General features: G+C 42.0%; 1 protein-coding gene across 1 annotated transcript in view; it reads left to right on the forward strand.

The window, feature by feature from the left end:
* Nucleotides 1–12849, forward strand: part of LOC131573740 (endosome/lysosome-associated apoptosis and autophagy regulator family member 2-like) — a 92578-nt gene that overhangs the window by 76751 nt on the left and 2978 nt on the right. The window contains exons 14-21 of the mRNA XM_058827965.1: nucleotides 164–427; nucleotides 1304–1477; nucleotides 2936–3125; nucleotides 6437–6533; nucleotides 7733–7834; nucleotides 10205–10331; nucleotides 11096–11274; nucleotides 11959–12124. Of these exons, the coding sequence (XP_058683948.1) occupies nucleotides 164–427; nucleotides 1304–1477; nucleotides 2936–3125; nucleotides 6437–6533; nucleotides 7733–7834; nucleotides 10205–10331; nucleotides 11096–11274; nucleotides 11959–12124 (1299 nt within the window). The remainder of the gene's footprint in view (nucleotides 1–163; nucleotides 428–1303; nucleotides 1478–2935; nucleotides 3126–6436; nucleotides 6534–7732; nucleotides 7835–10204; nucleotides 10332–11095; nucleotides 11275–11958; nucleotides 12125–12849) is intronic.

A 12849-nucleotide genomic window follows, 5' to 3' on the forward strand; every position in this document is an offset into this window, starting at 1 on the left:
CCACAAAGCAGCCCCTGGGAGGCAGCTGTTAATAAATAATCATCCATGAGGAAGGACAGAGCCATGGATAAGCTGATCCCTGAACTGGCACACAGAGACGCGGGTGGTGTCCCAGTGCCGTGGTGTGATGACACTGGGGTGGTTTCCTTGTCTCGCATTCCAGAGCAGACAGTTCATCAATGACATGGCCAAGATCTACTCCATCACGGTGACCAACGCAGTGGACGGAGTCGCCTCCTCTTGCCGGGCCTGTGCCCTGGGCTCCGAGCAGTCTGCCTCATCCTGCGTGCCCTGCCCGCCAGGACACTTCATCGAGAAAGAGACCAGCCAGTGCATGGAGTGTCCAGCCAACACCTTCCTGTCCATCCACCAGGTGTACGGCTGGGAGGCGTGCATCCCATGTGGGCCTGGCAGCAAGAGCACCAAGGTACCCAACCTGAGTGTTTCTGGGTAAGGGCAGACTGTTTATTGGGCTGGAAGCTCTCAGAGGGCTGCTTTTAGTGCTTTCCTACAGGCATGTTCCTTGTGAGCACTGGAGTATAGCTATGACCAATGAGCCCACTCTTCCAAACAGGTCACTAGTCTAATTTCTGTTTGTAAATAATCAGATAAGTGACAACGTGAGCTCAAAAAAAGGTTCATTTCAAGAAGCTGTACTGTGGACAGTGTACAAACAGGACAAATATCTATGTTACCTCCACCAAAACTATCCCAGATGCCTGCTCTTTTAAACTCAGGGACTCCCTCAGCTGGATGATGTTTCTGGGCCTTTAGAAACATGTAACAAGTCCCACTTACATGAAATTGTAAGCATAAGTAAACATTTATCATGTTCAAGGAGCTGCACAGGTACTGGAAGAACAGTACCTTCAGTTTGTTTGTATTCTTCCTGTCTTCAGCTGAGTTCATATCCTGCCCTTGTTTCTTGAGCTGTTTCTTGTGTTCCCTTTACAAAATGCAAGTGTAACCAAGGCTGTGTTTTGGTCTGTTTACAGGGCTGTAAGCTGGAACATTGGGATCCTAAAAGCACCCAGAACAAAGCAAAGCAAGAAATTGCATTCTCTTGGCTAATGCAGCAGACAATAGAAAAACCAGGCTTAGGGAACATTTTAGTCCTGATGTGTGATTGCAAGGGACTGAAATGGGAATGGGAATCATCCCAAGGGAAAGATCAGTTACAGGAATAGGGCAGAGTTCCCCTTAGCAAGGAAAGCAGTCCTGTCTGCACCCGTGCTTTAACTCCTAGGTGAATGGTTTGCTGCTGTTCTATAACTGCTCTTTAATGGATGTCTCTGCCTTTCAGGATCACTCTGCCTGCTTCAGTGATTGCCTGGTGTCCTATGTCAAGGATAACCAGAGCATGAATTACAATTTTAGCAATCTCAGCCAGGTGGGCTCATTGATGAGTGGACCCAGCTTCACTTCCCGAGGGACCAAGTTCTTCCACTTCTTTAACATCAGCCTGTGTGGGAATGAGGTGAGCTCAGCTGTGGTTGAGGGTTGGGAGGATGAACCAATTTGTTGCTTTTGTTGATGCTCTGCTATAACACTGAGAAAGGACAAAGGCTCCCTTTAAGCTGAATTGTCACCAGTACTGTGTAAACACTTCCCTTTGGATCTTGCTTTGCAGTGCAAGAGGACTTTTGAGCAGCCAAGTGATTTTCCAGAGCAGAGATACTGTATTATATGCCATAAATAAAGCTCAGAAGAAAATTCCTGTCACATCCCTGCTTTTTCTTTCTTGTGCCTTTAAGTCACTTGCATCATGACCCTGACCTTTGTGTGCTGCCACCAAGGAGCTCAAATGAAGAGTTTGAGTCTTTCAGCTGGCAACTGCTTTCTATAGGTGTCCCTCATTGCTTCACTGGAGATGCTGTCCTGAGAGCCCCTTGTCACCCTGCTGCCTGCCAGTGGCCAAGATGCCCAGTGCTGACTTTGCAGCCTTGGACAGTGGTAGTAAAATATGTTTAGTCTGTGAGTTAAACAGGCTGTCTTCTTGGATTGAACCAGAGCATGTTGTCACATGTCACACATAAATTGACTTTCAGAGCAGTACCAGCATTGTGCATTGTCCCATGAAAGCCAATGTGTGCAGTTAACAATAATGCTCAGCCCTGTAAAGTTCTGAAGTCTTTTTGCCACGTACCAAAGGATTTGCATGAGTTAAGACAAATGAGTAGTCCCATTTCTTTACAGCATTTTGCATACTTATGGGCTTCAGCGCGTGTTTAACCACCACCTGGATTAGAGCTGCTGTCAGCTAGATCCACAAACATACAGATATGCTCTCTCCTCTGTGGCTCTGGTTTTCACTTTCCCAAACTACTACAATGGCACTACAGTACAACCAGCCATATGATTAGGTGGTGAGTGCTTGACATTTTGTTAGGAAAACTGAGTCTGGTAATTTGTCTTTTATTGCTGTTGCTCTGATTCTAGCACTGATCTTGACATACACCATTAAATCAGTTTTGAAGGCTATATAACTGTTTAGGGATTTTGTGTATTTGTGCTTTGAAAATATTTTATCTGGATTAAATCCCAAATAAAAACGTATTCTACACTATATTATTTAAAGGCAAGGGAAATAGGGTTTTCCTTTGCAAGACATTTTACTATGCTCTACAAGTAAACACTGTGCTGTCAAGATAAACAGTGAAGAGTGCTCCACAGTACAGATTTCTGATAAGGCACCTGCCAGAGGTGACATTGTATTTCTGAGTCTGTACAAGGCTTTAATCGGAGCTTTGACAATGGCACAGTTTGTTGTGGTTTCTCCCTCTTACGACAGACACATAAAGACATCAACTTGTTATAAGGTAAAGTGAATCTCATCCAGTTTGCAATCAGGAAGTTTGCAATCTCTCTCTTCCCAAACTTTTCCATATCTTATCAACAACCAACAGCTTCTCCCTTTTTTCCTGATTGTCCACAGGGGAAGAAGATGGCAATTTGCACTGACAATATCACAGATGTAACTCTGAAGGACATGGTTGCAGAATCAGAAGATTTTTCCAATTTTGTGGGAGCTTTTGTCTGTCAGTCCACCATCATCCCATCAGACAGCAAGGGCTTCCGAACAGCCCTGGCTCTGCAGTCCAACAGCCTTGCTGACAGGTTCTTAGGTACATGGTTTGTCTTCTGCTTGTTGTTGTGAATGTACTGTCATGTATTGAGGGCTGCAGAGTAAATCCTTCCTGGCTCAGCAGCTGCATTACTTGAGGGAATAGTGAAGGGGCAGCCCAAGATCAGCCTGAGATGGTTCCTGAGCTGTGGAGCAGCTTTGCACAGATGCATTTGTGTTTTGCTGATGTTTCAGTTCAGCTGATGGATGGAGAATAGTAAGGGCTGTGCACATTTTTTGTTTTCCATTTCTGTTATTCACTCTTCCTTGTTCTTGGTCTGGTGAGTCTCACAGTGCATAGCATTTCAGCACAGAAATCTGGAGAGTGTAATTAAAAAGCACTGGTTGTCCTTTATGTTCTGTACACACCTCACTCAGGGCAAGACCAATGACTGTGATTGTCACGTTAGCCTGAGTGTTTCTGCCTGTGCCAAGATCCCACTTGGGCAATTTTAGAAAAAGAAACTGATGTGGGGACATAATTAGGCAAGGAATCAGGAGGCTTAGGGCAGCACGTGGTTGTGCACATCATTAAGTTTTACATTGGTCCATCTCACAAGTCCCCGAACCTGAGGCCAGATGAGACAATGAAGTCATTTGGTCTGCTCACCTATCCATTACAGGCAGTGAGTGTTTGTGCTTTCTCCCTGGCACTGAGCCCAGAAACTTAGGTTTGACAAAAGCACATCTTTGGAACAGCGTTCAACTTGGACTTTTAAGACTGCCAGAAATAACAACTTTGCCACAGTCACTGGTATTTTTTTTCCCACTGGTCAAACACCATCTCTGTATTTGTTTTTAAAGCAGGCTTGTATCCTTTTTGAATTCCCAGACTTCAGTTTTCAGTTCTTGCTTTTTGTTAGTCTTTCTCCAGATCACACCAATGTTTTCCTTCTTGAAGAAATATTTTGTGTACTGGAATGTAACACCCTTCTGATAAATTAAGTAGACAAAGTTCTTCTAATTGTCTTGCTATCATGTATTTATTTTGAGCACCTGAATAACATTTGAGGCTCTTTCTACACCTTCTATAACTTTTTATATTTTCTTAAAGCATAGAATGGAATAGTATTGCAGTATTTAATTTGCTATAATGGCAATAAAAATCACTTTTGTATTTGTAATCCCTGTGTCCTTCTTTGTCGAAACTCAAGGGATTTCATGATGGCTTCTTGGATCTGATGTGCACTCTGGATGCTTTTTCAAAGTTACAGGTTCCAAGGGAAAATGTCTCTTAAGATTGGCCTTCAATTCTTGCTGCACTTATCTTATATTGAGTTTGTTTGGGACTCTCTTACCAAGTGAACCAAGCAACCAAGTTGCTCTGTATTTTATTTTTAATCCTCTTAGTCTTTGTCTAATCTACACACTTTACCAGCATGGATTATACAGTTACTTGCAGATCCCTGATGTTAATCTTGCATTTTCACACTTCAGTACTGATGCCTAGAGAAGCCTGGAGACATCCCACATTTGATGACAATTTCCCATGGCCAGATAATTTTATAATGACTTAGCTAAATAGTTTTTAATGCAGAGTGTGTGCTTAATTGATAGCACAGTGCTAACTTTTTAATTAGAATTTCATGTGGTAATTAGTGAAATACTTGCTAAATTTACATAACTTTCTTTAGCAACCAAGTTCATCATCATTCAAGGACTGAGATCAGATTTGTTCAACAAGAGAGGTTCTCCATAAATTCTTGTTTACTTTCTCTCATTGTGTATCTGTCCATGAACTGAAACCCATTTTCCATTACCATTATTTTGTCTTATTGTGAGAGCCACATTGTAATTCGGGTCACCATATTCCCTCTCCACAAGTCTTTTGACAATTAATTGTCATCAAAAGCTCTGTTAAAGGTCACTCTCAGGTATGGGTTTCTAGTTCACAAACATTCATGTCAGTAAATGCCAATATTGTTTCCTGCCACTGGAGGAATGAGGACAGTCATTGTCTTGAAAAACAAGGAGATAGTCCTGATTTTTTCCTAATACAAAGAAAAGATGCCAAACTCTTCTGGTGCATTTTTTTTTTTTTATCTCTGTTGCTAAATTTTAAAATGGTTGAAGTTTTCATTTCATAATATAGCAAGGTTGTGGACCTTCTGAAGGGAGTCCAGAGGAGGCCAAAACATGGTCAGAGGGCTGATCACCCCTCCTGGGCTGAGAGAACTGGGATTGCTTAGCCTGGAGAGGAGAAGGCTTCAAGGAGGTTTTAGAGCATCTTTCAGTACTTAAAGGGGCTTCAAGAGAGCTGGAGAGGGATTTTTTACAAGGGCATTTAGTGACAGAACAAGGGAGAATGGCTTCAAACCTAAAGGGAGTAGATTTAGATTATATTTTAGGAGGAAATTCTTCCCTGTGTGGGTGATGAGACAGTGGCACAGGTTGCCCAGAGAAGCTGGGGCTGCTTCATTGCTGAAAGTGTTCAAGAACAGGTTGGACAGGATTTTGAGCAATGTGGTCTAGTGAAAGGTGTCTGTGCCCATGACTGCTTCCAACCCAAGCCATTCTATGAATCTGTGATTCTATGAACTGTATCAAGAATAAGTGGAAAACTTCAGTCTTTTCACCAGTTTCTGACCACTACCACTTCTTGTTGCAGCATTTTTTAGCTCTCTAGAAGGATGCAGCCCCCTCCTGTACAGCTTCCTCTTCTGAAATGTTGCAGTGGAACACCACTATTTTCTGTCTCCTTCCAACTCTAAGTTCATGGGGTTGAAAAGATCCCTAAGAACTTTGCTTACTTGCATTTTCCTCCTTTTCAGCTTTTGCCCAAAATCCATGTAGTTCACACACCAGCCTGTCATTTGTTCCAAAATGTGACATCAAGGCTTGTCTGTGATTCCATAATCCTTCTGAGTCTTGTTACTTCATCTCCCATAGTACTGCAAATTGCTCAGGTCATTACACGGTTTTGATGTGTGAGCATTATACACTCAAGGCATATGGTCTGAGTGGTTGCATCAGAGATTTTCAGCAGTTCTTTGCCAGCCTGAATTATTTTATGTTTCTTTATTATCCAGTGATTGCTTTAAATTAATATAAAAGAGTAATAAATATTTACACTGGTGTTTTATTATTTTTTTTAATGTTTCTATGTCTACATGAGAAAATCAGACTGTATGAGGGACATACTTATCTGCAAAGGTTAGTTAGAAAAATGTGTATGTAATGTGCAGTAATGCCATTAAATGCTATTAAGTGAGATCCACATATTTCAGACTGAGAAAGTATTGCACATGGGCCCCTCAAAAATCCATTAAGAGTTTGCTTCTTTTTTTTTTTTTTTTATTTCTCACATTTTAGGAGCTACTGTTGAAACAACGCTGGAAAATATCAGCATCAAGGCAGATATGTTTCCTCCCTCTCCAAGCAAAATACCAGATGTGCACTTCTTTTACAAGTAGGTAAAAAAATGCTGCTTATTGCTATGTCAGATGTCTTCATTTGTTTAAAGAAAAGTAAAACTGTGAGGGGGGGATCTATAACCCACCTTAAATCTTTGCCACTTTAATCAGTATCTGCTTGATACTGATTGACATGTTGAAGATCATCTTATAAAATCAGCAAACACTCTTTACTCAAACCTAAATTAGGCTTGATCTGTAGGAAGTGATACCAGAGCTTTGATTCATCCAGATGCCATTTTCAGTGTCCTGTTACTTTCCATACTTTCTCATATATGACTTTGAAATGTCCACTTGTGGTTGTATATTTCCTTTCACTTTCATTTGTGTTTACTTTGATGCTACAAAAAAGGACTAATCAAGATTAAAAGTATTGTTTCAACATGCACAGTTACTAGTATGCTTTTCCCATTCTTCACTCTTCTCCATTAAAGGAATGCCTCAGTTTGGGTAGCAAATAGCTCAAAGACCAGCTCAGTTCAGATGTCTACATGCTGATCTTCATGTCAGCTAAGCTGGGTCTTCATGTGTTTCTAAGCTGGGACTTAATTGAATGTAGGACTCTGGATATCAGCACTTTATGCTTATGTGAATGCTTAAATTATGAGTCTGATTCTGCAAACTCAGCCCCACACCAGTGACCCTACTTTGAGCACATTATAAACTTGGCTTACGATGTCTATCACGCTGGAATAAGGCATTTTTTATCCCCTTTGCCCTGTGCTATTTCAGGACAGTTTGGTTCTCAGGTTGCTGGGCCAGCAGTGAGTGATCAGAACCTCTCCAGCAGAGTAACACCAGCCACAGCCCCTGTGATTCTCCTTTGCAATTGTTCTATTCTGTTTTGTGGGAAAGTTCATTCCTTGACACAGCAGATTCCAAACTAGCTAGAAAACCAGAGCAGTTCCCCAAGTGGCATCTCAGAACATTTTGAGATTTAAATAAATTGGTGAGGCCTACCCTGATTCTGTGTTGTTGTTGGTTTTTGTTTGTTTTTGTTTTTTGTTTCTTGTTTTTTTTTTTTTTTTTTCTTTTCAGTTGGGAAAATCAGCTGAATGGTAAAGGGTATTTTGTTAGTATTTTGTTAGTATTGCAGCTGCATAAGTGTTTGCAGACCTATGAAAGACCTATGAAAGAGCAATATCCATTTAATGTAGTGGAAGTATGTTACTTTTCTCCTCTTGTTTGACATTAGGTCTTCAACAGTGACCACCTCCTGTGAAAATGGCCGTGCAACTGTTGTGACCATGAGATGTAACCCCAACAAACCAGACCAAGGAGAGATTTCTGTTCCCAGGTATTTTGGTCTTTGAGTCCTACTAGTGCCAAAAAGCCTTTGCTCCTCAGATAATCTTTACTAAACTCATAAGTGATTTTCTATTATAATATAATAGCAATGAGGAATGTTCTCTCCCTCATGACTCACTTGTTTCTCCTAAGTGTCCATCAGCCTCCAGAAGACCAACTGATCTGTATTTAGGTTGTGTGACAGGTTGTTCTGACCTTAAATGCAAAGGAAAATGCAGTGATGTTTTCTTGTCTTCACTTCTCCTTTATTTCTTATTTTAATCTTTGGCCTCATGATTAAACTGCCTAGTTGAGGCTTTGAGAGGTATTTTTTCTTCCTTGATCTACAGCAGTGGCTAGGGAAAATGATTGTTTTGGGAAAAGAGCAACCTGTTCTAGGAACTTTGAAATCTCCTATTGCAATGCTTATGTGAGCCCTGACTATCTATTTTATGTTTGGGTTATATTTATTTATGTGTTTCATTGCTGTATCCTGACTGCCTTGTACCAGTTGTGTTTAATTTGCCTGACATTTTTTTTTTCCCTTCTGTCTGATTTGAGGGACTTAAAACAGCTTCTTTCTTCCAAAATCCTGTTTATGCCTGTATAAATATAAGTTAAGGCATAAACATGACTGAAAAATTGCACAGAAGAAAAACAGTAAAACAATCAATTTGATTACTCTTTAGCGACACACTGTGATTTTTCAGAAGCTTCCTTTAACTCTGATGACCCTCCTCTTCGGTTATCAAGGCCCATTTTAGTCTGTCTGGATGTTACTACAAATCTGTTGATAGCTGTCACTCATCCTCCTTCCCAAAAGCTGAGTCCTCTTCCCAAAAGTTAACCATGTGAGAAGTGTGGGATCCTTTGATCCCCGTCCCTCTCGGGACACACGAACCGTGCTTGCCTGAATGAAGGCAAAGTAGAGTCTACTTGACTGGGGATGGATGAGTGATTGATACTGGAATACCTTTGGAGATGCTTACCCTGGTGTGTGAGGGACCTGTCCCAATACAAATGCTGGGCAATAAGCCACTCCCAGCTTCTGCCTGAAAACTCTTCAGTTGTTCTTCCAGTGCCACAGGGTAAACACGATGTGAACTGTGATAGAGCACCAGTAGTGAGGGAGGAACAACCTAAAGTGTGAGCATGGGCAGAAATGGCACACAGCTGGCACATGTACCTTATCTCAGTTCATGCTGACTTCTCCTTTCCAATCCCCCTTTGATTAGCTCAGCAGTCAGCTGTTTTCACACAGTGAGGTATCAGATATATGTCAAATAATGTAACTCCTTGATCCTTCAGGCATGGTGTTTGGTATCACATGAAGCTACAGTATAAGATGAAAGCAGTTGAGGAGAAAGGTCTGTCAGTGCTCATGCCATGTGGGTTGGAAAAATGCTCCATAATTCAGAGGATTGTACCTGTTGTCAGGTATTCAAATCTGGATAAGCCAGGATGGGCTTTTAGGGCTGGGGATTTTTCAGTGCTTGAGATTAGGATGTTTACAGATGATATAGAACAACAGAACTTTAAACAAATTGTTTTCTGCATGAATATATTTCATATTTACATGACCAAACTTCTTGCATGACCTTTGTCCATTGCTGCTGTTAGACCTGATGTGATTGTCAGTAACAAAATCTACGTGACTGTACTGCCACTGACAGTACAACTTTCTTCTGCAGGCTGAATACAAAATAGGCCATTAGTTTTTCTTGGAGTAAGAGAAGCTGTTATCTCTTCATTAACTGGTGAACATCCTTGTAGTAATTAACCATGACAGGACAAGTCCATTCCATATGGACTAAATCACCCAGACATCATTAGAACAACATCAGGAGCCAGATAGCAGCATTCACATGGAACAGCCACCCTGTGCAGGAGACCAGTGATGGAGGTGTATGCTGGGCTAGCCTGGGCAGGTGAAACACTGGTGTAGCCTCCCCTCCCCTCCCCTCCCCTCCCCTCCCCTCCCCTCCCCTCCCCTCCCCTCCCCTCCCCTCCCCTCCCCTCCCCTCCCCTCCCCTCCCCTCCCCTCCCCTCCCCTCCCCTCCCCTCCCCTCCCCTCCCCTCCCCTCCCCTCCCCTCCCCTCCCCTCCCCTCCCCTCCCCTCCCCTCCCCTCCCCTCCCCTCCCCTCCCCTCCCCTCCCCTCCCCTCCCCTCCCCTCCCCCCTCAACACCTGTTTTCACTTGAGAAAGCATTTTACAAACTGGGAAAAATTATTCCCCCAGATTCTTCCACCTGCTGACTTGATGGATGTTTACCCATTTCTCATACTTCCCATTCCCAATCTTCAGCAGCAGAATGTGGGTGAGGATGCAAACCCCGAGTGTTTCTTTCATAACTGGTAACTGAGCTCTGCTCTCCTCGTAGCTCCTGCCCTGCAGGCACCTGTGATGGATGCACTTTCTACTTTCTATGGGAAAGTGCAGAAGCTTGTCCCCTGTGCACGGACCAAGACTACCATGAGATTGAGGGAGCCTGCAAGAAAGGATTTCAGGTACAGGACCCATGTCTCAAAGTCAAATGGGCTCATTTGGGTATAACTTGGACTCTTGTTGAAATTTGGTGTTCAAATGGATATGTGAGTTGGAAGATTTCTGCCCGGGCTCTGAGCTGGCTTGGATGCAAGCTGAGGGAGGAGCTGTGTTGAGATTCAGGAATGTTTGTGTCAATGGTAGTGTGTTCTTTGTAAGAGAGCTGACTTGTGCTGACCAGCTGTGTGAGTAAGGATGTGAGCTCTCAGTGCATTCATACATGCAGGACAATTATTTCTGAAGGATGGAGTGCCTAAATTACTTCATTTCTTTCATAGCCATAAGCATCAGGGACAGGCTAGGAAAGGTTTCCAAATGTCAGTTCATAAATTCATCCTACTTAGTTGCAATTTTTGCTGCTGCCTTCTCTAGTCAAATATTAGGAAGTCCTTCCACAGATTCAACCTGTCCTGTTGAACCACAGCTCCTGTGCAGGCACAACTTATTCCCAATAGCTGTCCAGCCCATATTGTGTCACATGGAGAGCTATAGAGAGGAGGAAATCCTTTTGCCATGCCTGAACCTGAAGGCACAAGCAAGGGGATGGCTTATTAGACAATATAACTAAAAACCTGAAGTCTTAAAACCTGAGGGATGTGTTTTGGTTTGCTTTTACTGAAAAGTTATCTGACCATTCTACCTCAGAAAAAACTTGTTTTCTGTAAGTCTAAACAGTTCTCTCTTTTCCCACAAGCAGCTCACTTTTTTGGTGTTCTCTGTTTGAAAGGAAACCTTGTATGTATGGAATGAGCCAAAGCATTGCATTAAAGGAGTTTCCTTGCCAGAAAAAAAGACCAGCACTTGTGAAACAGTGGATTTTTGGCTTAAAGTTGGAGCTGGTGTTGGTGCTTTCACAGCCGTTCTGCTCATAGCCTTGACTTGCTATTTTTGGAAGAAGAACCAGAAGTGAGTACTGTAAATTGTGTTCTATATAAAAGTTAGCTAAAAGCTTGATGGAATGACTTTTCCTGCATCTGACTTTATGACACTGTTGATGAGAAGTACCTTGTAGGATCAATCCATTCATTCATCAAGTTGATGTTTCTTCTGTCAGTTGTGTCTATAAAAAATTCTAGTGAGGAAAGTATAGAACATCCACAGTAATTTGCAATGGCATAATTTCCGAACAGGAAATTTTTTTTTATCCCTTGAGGGTTCGAAGTTGACTTTAGGTCAGAAGCAACATGGCTTTCTCAAGCTCTGAAGACCAGAAGGGTATCTTTAGTCTAGTTAGTCCCTTTCAGCTTGGTAAAAAATAAAGTTCTTTTCCATATTGCTTAGTTCTATTTTGGTTGTTGCCCCAACCAGCACTTCTTTGTGCATGAAGTCCTCTTGACCTCCCCATGGTCTTTTGAGAAATCATGGTTCTTTTTAAGGGTAGAGGACTAATTGGAAAACAGGAGCTCAGTATATTGTTAATACTATTTTGGATATATATATATATATTATTGATTGAAAAGTATCTAATTTCCACTACCTCAGAAGATTCAGAAGAAGATGTCGGAAGATTGCAGACAATATAAATTACAAAAGCCCTGAGTATAGGACATTTGAGAAAAAAATTAATCCTGTGCGGCTTTATATCTTCAGGCTGGAGTATAAATATTCCAAATTAGTAATGACAACGAACTCAAAAGAGTGTGAACTGCCAGCTGCTGACAGCTGTGCTATAATGGAAGGAGAAGATAATGAAGAAGAAATAGTATATTCAAATAAGCAGTCACTGCTGGGGAAGCTGAAATCCTTGGCAACAAAGGTGAGTAGTAATTACCAATATTAATGTTAAAAATAATTATTACCTTTATTTATTGCTGGATGTGGTGAGTCTTTGATGTTAATTTCACAGCAGTGCAGCCTCCCACCCACACCTCATCCAGTCCATAGTGATCTGCTGAAATCCACAGTCCGGATAAAATTAAGAATTGTTGTATGGTTTTGGGTAACAGCTCCTTCCTCCACAGAGAGATTTCAGTAGCATTTTTTATTGCAAGGGTGACACCAGAAGAAAACAGTTAATGGCAGAGAGAACCTTTTTGCCCAGAATCCTGCCAGGCACATCCATTGCTGAGGCAAACACAGCTATTAGAGATACAAAAAATTAACACTGGCAGCACAGCTACCAGCCAGCTTCTTGCAGCTCAGCGGGGCTGGCTTCATGGCTGACTGGAGAACCATAATTATGAGAAGGATTCAGTTAAAGAGGAAGTATCAGCTTCAGCCTGTTGCTCAGCACAGCAGCCTCCTCCATTTCAGTGGGAAACAACACCAAAACAGCATTTTCTTTTGCAGTAGATGTGATGTGGATTGTTGCACGTCTGAATTGAAGTGCCAAAGTCTTTGGTGTCCTTTGAACATTTCTGAGAGGAGCCACAGAGGGCCATCATGGTAGATCCCAAAAGCTCTTTGGTCTTTGTTCCAAATGCCTGGAAATCTGTGCTATGGAAAGGGCATTGTTGTCTCTAAGGGATTCCAGTGAGGCAT

The sequence above is a fragment of the Poecile atricapillus genome, chromosome Z (assembly GCF_030490865.1).
Source record: "Poecile atricapillus isolate bPoeAtr1 chromosome Z, bPoeAtr1.hap1, whole genome shotgun sequence".
Lineage (NCBI taxonomy): Eukaryota > Metazoa > Chordata > Aves > Passeriformes > Paridae > Poecile > Poecile atricapillus.